Source organism: Egretta garzetta, unplaced genomic scaffold (genome assembly GCF_000687185.1).
Source record: "Egretta garzetta isolate BGI_Z169 unplaced genomic scaffold, ASM68718v1 scaffold1125, whole genome shotgun sequence".
In the NCBI taxonomy this organism is placed as follows: Eukaryota; Metazoa; Chordata; class Aves; order Pelecaniformes; family Ardeidae; genus Egretta; species Egretta garzetta.
In genome coordinates, this window is record NW_009259706.1 from 1 (window position 1) to 6,707 (window position 6,707).

At 43.0% G+C, this 6,707-nt stretch overlaps 1 protein-coding gene across 1 annotated transcript; it reads left to right on the top strand.

Moving 5' to 3' along the window:
- Positions 1 to 23: 23 nt before the first annotated feature.
- Positions 24 to 6,703, top strand: LOC104126350 (ADP-ribose pyrophosphatase, mitochondrial-like; the record flags this gene model as incomplete). The annotated part of the gene is made up of 5 exons (XM_009638906.2): positions 24 to 227; positions 2,494 to 2,724; positions 3,874 to 3,969; positions 4,769 to 4,855; positions 6,676 to 6,703. Coding segments are annotated over exons 1-5 (582 nt in total), but the record flags the coding sequence as incomplete, so codon positions are not given.
- Positions 6,704 to 6,707: the final 4 nt, after the last annotated feature.

Consider the following 6,707-nt stretch of genomic DNA (forward strand, 5'->3'; position numbering starts at 1 on the left):
GCCGGTCAAGCGCCTGCATCTCAGGCCTGCACTCGGGCCCAGCTCTGTGGAGCTGACGCGGGCGTTGCTCCTGCCGAGGTGGGGCTGATGTCAATGCTACTCCTCGCCGATGCTCTGCGTGCGGCAGCGGTGCCCAGTTTCGCTCGGGCAGTCGCCGTGTTTTCTTTCGCTGTTGCGCTGTCCACCCAACCTGTCCGGTGTGTTCTCCAGCGCCGCCCGCCCCTCAGGTACCGTGGCCTGCTGATGGTGAAGCTGGGCAGTGCCCAGGGCCGGCGGGGGGTGCTCCTCGGTCTCGGAGCCCGCCTGAGTCTGGCGTTTGGCCCCGTTGAGGTGGTGCCCTGTGTTCGAGGGAGCAGCCGCCTCTTCGCTGGGCTAAGATCTCGGGGCTGCCTTGCAGTCCCCTGCCAGCTGAGGGGGAGCTTGGCACGGGGTGTGCCGTGTAGCCGAGCGTGACTGGTTTGGCCATGGCAGAAAAAAAAAATCAGGCTGTCCTTTAAACCAATGCAGTTATTGGAAAATACAACAGTGATTTAACATTGATGTGCGTGTGGAGATTGGCACTCTACTGAGTATGCCCTTTTCCCCGTCTCTGTTAAAGACTTTATAAGCCTCAGGTAGTTCGTGAGCTGAACTGTGCTCTTGGGAATGTCACCTCAGCAGTGAACATGACAGCAGATGCACGCTGTAACTGTGACCAATGAATTCTTAAATTCAGGGTGAAACAACCAACTCCCCTAGATGCACCTTAAGATCTCATAGCATGAATGAGGAGTTTAGAACTGGAACTGATGTTTTTGAAAAAGCATGGCTTGTTCTGTTACTTATAATTCAGTATTTGTATTTGGGTTGAAACAGCAGGGTTAACACTTAAAGTATGAGTTTATTTTTTTCTTTTTTCATCTGAAATTCATTGGTCCCATCATCACCTTGCTCAGATGTTAAGTTGTTAAAACCTGGATGCGGAAGAGATATTTCCTTGCATGCTGGGAGTGATTCTTGATTGATTAAAAAAAAAAAGCTTTTCACTAAGAACTTACAAATATCTTGGTTTTGAAGTACTCCTGTAGGTTATAGCCCCTTGCTGATCAGCTTTGAGCCTCTTATCTAGAGTAATCGTCTTTATTTTTGTAATAGTTAAAATTTGAGTACAGAAAGGCTGTTTTGTGTGTTAAAGGAAATCTGTGTAGGGTTTTTAAGAGCTGGTGATCAGGCACGGTAACCTGATCTGCTGTTAAGTGTTGTTGATTGGTCTTTCAGCTTCTGATAACCCATAACAAAACAAAATCACTAGCAGACTCAAATATTTTTTTTTTTCATTTAACTTAGCTAGTTTGGTAGTTCTAGCCTTCCTTGGAATTGAAAAAGAAGGTATGTGTTATCCTACTTGGGATTGCACAAAATGATATTTTTGTGGTCACAGCAACTTGTAGAGCTATATTGTTCATGCTTTTGGATATGTCATTCTTGCTCTTAACTTGGTTGTTGGTTTAACCCCAGCTGGCAACTAAGTATCACCCAGCCTGTTTGCTCACTGACCCCTGCTCACCCCCCGCCCCTTCCATGGGGGAGAGAATTGGGGGGGAAAAAAAATAAAACCTGTGGTTTGAGATAAAGACAGTTTCATAAAACAGCAGAGGAGAGATTAATAATGATAAAAGAATATAGAAAACAAGTGATGCGCAATGCGGTTGCTGACCACCTGCTCACCAATGCCCTGCCTGTCCCTGAGCAGTGATTGCTGCCCCCTGGCCAACTTCCCCCAGTTCCTATGCTGAGCATGACGTCCCATGGTGTGGAATAGCCCTTTGGCCAGTTGGGGTCAGCTGCCCTGGCTGTGCCCCCTCCCAGCTTCTTGGGTACCTGGCAGAGCATGGAAAGCTGAAAAAGTCCTTGACTGGTGTAAGCACTGTTTAGCAACAACTAACCATCAGTGAGTTACCAACATTCTTCTCATCCTAAATCCAAAACACAGTGCTATGCCAGCTACTAGGAAGAAAATTAACTCTATCCCAGCCAAAACCAGGACACTGGTCTACCACTGAATGTGAAAGCAGGACTCTTATAAGGCTGGGTTGGTTTGTTGATTAAATGCCCACATGGAAATTTAATGCTCAAGCAGACTTTTCTGCTGCATTTATGGTAAATATCTTTGAGTTGTTCCTTGTATATGATTAATAACTGCGCTGTGTTCCACACAGTCCAGAACAGCAGTTCTAGTTCTCAGCTTCTCATTCATGCTCTGAAATCTTCATGTGTCTAGTAGAGTACTCTTCTGCTTCAAGAAGCTGATGGTAAAATTCAGAATTTGTTGGTCCAGGCATATGTACCAAAGCAGCAGTAACATATTACTGAGAGATTTTTGTGGAAAAAGCCTAGTCTGTTCCTCTTGCTATAATGTATTATTGCTATAATGTATTATGCAGATCTGGGATTAAATAACAGGGTTAAAACCTAATGAATGAGGTGCTCTTTTTTTTTTTTTTTTTCTTTTAGTAATTTGTCTGCAAACTGTTGGTCCCACACTGCTAGCATGTTTAACAGTCATCATGTTAAGTTCTACCATAGCAAAGCTCTCACCTCCCCGTATCCAGGATCACATGTTGAGCGTAGCCAAGTTCCTGAAGATAAAGTGGGCTGGCTGATTGAGTGGAAAGATTATAAGCCTGTGGAGTACACTGCAAAGTCTGTTTTGGCTGGACCCAGCTGGGCAGATCCCCAAATCAGGTGAGTGAAAATTGTGGCTCTTTTCTCCCGTGAACATGGAAGTAGGAAATAGTGATCAGCTGAGTTATTAAAACTGTCAGCTTAAGTGACACATGATTCTACAGTCATGTGTGAAAGTCAAAACCTAGAAAAATGGTGGTTAGAGGACTGAATGGTTTGGGTTAGCTGTGGATGTCTTTGACACATGATTTTACTGAGTTGGTGATTGAGATAAGAGTGGTGTTAACTGGAATAATGGACAGCTGTTGATGCTGTGTGGTGCTTCTGTCTTTTGAGCTAAGTAAAAATCTAATTCCCCTTAAGAATTTGGGAGAACATTTTCATCATATACTTGTTTGTTCATGGATTGAATGCAAGATGAGAAGAATTAAAGTAGAATTGTAGTTCTTGAGTTGAGCACTGACTCAGGAAATGTGACAGGCTGAATGCATGACTAATTCTATTTTTGTGAATATGTGTATTCATTTTTATTGATTTGTGAATATTTTCTCTCAAGGAGTGCTGTATGTTTCTTGGCTAGAAAGTTAGATGCATGCATCTAGTGTAATGTGATAATGTGAAATGATGATTTCTGTGTAGAAAGGTAAGAAGATAGTGGCACTTGAGGTTTCAGCCTTACCTTCCTTGTTTCCTATTGCTGTGTGAACAAGTGCTTCTATTTGCTCTTGATTTGGTTTAGTATTCTGCTGATTGTGCTGAGGTGCACACAGGAGATTTGCATTAAGCTAATTTGAAATTTGGTGATTACTAGCTTGTAGCTGTGATAAATCATATCTAATAAAAATATCTGCTCATTTTTTTAACTAGCAAAATCTTTTTTGTTTTATCAATGGATAACAACCTTCAATGTTCTCTAACCTTAACAAGAACTCTGTCTAAATGAAGCTCTAGAGAAATGCAATGTTAAATACTTTAGGGGGGCACACTTCTGTCTGCAGAACTAAATACAGGAAGACTGTCATCAGTAAAGGTTGAGACTTTATAGCCTCCTATAGAAAAGGGAGGGCCTGCAACTTAAGTTCTGGTAAACACTGCTCATTGGTCAAATGGGTGTTGCTGATCTGGTGGTTGGCCTTCAAGCTTTTGTGGGGCAGAGGGGTGTTTTGCATTTTATAACTTCTCTCTATTAAATTATTCTTTTCCACACAGTAATAAAGGTTTTTCTCCCAAATTCAATGAGAGAGATGGAGAAGTGGAGAGGAAGAGTCTAAATGGCTTGTATGTGGTTGAAAATGGGAGGCCCCGGTGAGTGGTTTTTTTTTTCATTTGCATATTCATTTCAGTGATGTAGTTTCAGAGCCCTTACAGGTCTATCAGTTTTGATACATGGTACCTGCTAGAACAAAATTAAGATGGTCTCCCCTAGAGACAGGAAAAATGATACTTCAAGGCCAGAGAGTTCTTTCTGGAAGAAGGTGGTGGCAGAGAGGCACTAAAAAGTTAGCCAGTACTACCACAACAGAGGGCTGTGGTGACACTGGAGTTGGAGGAGGTCTAGCTCTGTTAATAGCAGGGTCTGTTGAATTAATTGTTTCCACAGTTTGACCAGGTGTTGGGCTCTGAAGCTTTTGTACCACCTCTGTGCTATGGTGAAGCAGAAGAGTATTTCCTTCCACTGACAAATCCTGGCATAGAACAGATGGGTAATCTTACCTAAAAATAATTTCTTTTCTTTCTGCAATTTGTACATAATTGAATGCTGTATGCATTTGTAGTCTTGGAAACCAGATTCCATTTTCAGACAAGGTTGTGTGCACAATGAAAATAACATCAATCAGGAGTGTATCAGGACACAAGATCTGGGAAATGACAAAGCCATTTTGTATATTTCCTTTCCCTGTACTATCAAATGCAAAAAGAGGTTGATGGAGAAAACCATGCTTTGTCTCTTGCTCTTTAAAGCATATGGTAGCACTTAATGTATGTTGCTATCCTTTCCTTTGTTGTTATTTAAGCTTCTTAAAAGCTGTTTTTTAGAATGCTTGGAGCATATTTTGAATGTGGGGAAGTAAACATGTTTAATGTACTGTGCCACTTCTTTCAGAAATCCGGTGGGAAGGACTGGCCTCACAGGCAGAGGATTGTTAGGGCGCTGGGGACCAAACCATGCTGCTGATCCTGTTGTAACTAGGTAAGGGACAGATGACTGAAAGGTGCCCTGCAGTAGAGCAAAAAAGCCATGCATTTTTCTTTTTCTGTACATCTCTGGATGGGCTGTTACTTTTCATGACCCTTTTGTGCGTGTGTTCCTCTATGTGTAAGCTCATTCAGGTACGGGTTTCTGAATGGAGAGATATATACGTCTTCATCTCTGGAAAAGAGTAAGGACTCACTGCTAATGACAAGCAGTCACTTCTGTCATGGTGAGGAAGCCAATATAAAAAAAAGGAAACATAATTCAGTAGAAATACATTATACAAATAATTGTCAGTAATGAATGTCGTGGTTTAACCCAGCTGGCAACTAAGCACCACGCAGCCGCTCGCTCACTCCCCCCCTCCCTCAGTGGGATGGGGGAGAGAATCGGGAAGAAAATAAAAGGTTAGAGCCGAGGGCTGAGATAAAGACAGTTTAATAAGAGAAAATAATAATAATAGTAATAATGAGAATGATAACAGAATATACCAAACGAATGATGCACAATGCAATTGCTCACCACCTGCCGACTGATGCCCAGCCCGTCCCCAAGCCGCGATCTGTCCCTGAGCCGTGATCACTCTCCCCGCGACTGACCGACTAACCCCCCCGAGCATGACGTTATATGGTATGGAATAGCTCTTTGGTCAGTTTGGGTTAGCTGTGCTAGCTGTGCTGTACTCCCAGCTTGTTATGCACCTGGCCGAGCAGGAGAAGCTCAAAAAGTCCTTGAGTAGTCTGAGCACTACTTGGCAACAACTAAAAACATCAGTGTGTTATCAACATTCTTGTAGTACTAAATCCAAAACACAGCACTATGCTAGCTACTGTGAAGAAAATTAACTCTATCCCAGCTGAAACCAGGACAATGAATTAAAAACTGAACGGATTACGTGATACTTTGATATTGTATACATAATATGCCAAAAGGCCCTAGATGAGGCATGTTACATTGCAGGTATGGGTTTTTCTGTCATAATGATTCAACTGCAAAAAAAAACCCAGCAGTATGCTGCTTTTGCTCTGTAAGAAATACTAACTTGGCCTAGTACATTATAGGAGGAGGTGGGGTTAGGTTCCTTTTGCCAGCAGGATCTGTGTGTACATGCTAACTATTTTACACAAAGAAAGCATTAAGAAAAGAATGTGTAGTTAGCAAAGGTGCAAGCTAGGAAGTGCCATGCTGAAGATAGAACCATTGTGAAAATCACCCTAATGCTTTTACTTCTTCCCCTTTTCAGAAGGCTGCAAATGCTACTGAGTTGTTTCCTTGAAAGTGAAAGAAAAATCTGGTTTTATTTTGTCTTTGTTTACATAGCTTTTTGCTTTAACTATTGGTAGTTCTTCTGAATTCTTTACTGAAGGCAATGGTGGGTGTTTGTGGCCTTGTGCTGGGTGAGTGATTTGGAGGTGTTGCAGCCTGCGTGTCCACTCTGTCCTAGCAGAAGGCTTGCTTATCCCCTCATTATGGGTGAGCACCAGTGCAGCTCTGAGCGCTGCAACTGATGGGATGTGCTGGGCGTAGCTCTCAAAGGAGTCGCTGCTGCCAGCGTGGCTACTGAAATGTGGCGCTTGGGCGGTTTCTGCCCTTTTGGCTGAAGAAAGCGCGGTTGGTGGAGGTGTGTGAAAAACTCAGTGTTTTGCCCTTGGTGGCGATCTTGCTGCATGGCATCCATCGGTCGTCCCCCGTGACTGTTCTTTTTCTCTGCTTTGTTTGCCCCCGAACAGATGATGGTGTGGGTGCCTTGCTCTTCCTCTCACAGGCCCTTGTAATAAGAAGCAGCAAAGCATGTTCTTGTTTGTCATTTGCTGCAGGTGGAAGAGGGACAGAAGTGGCAATAAAATTG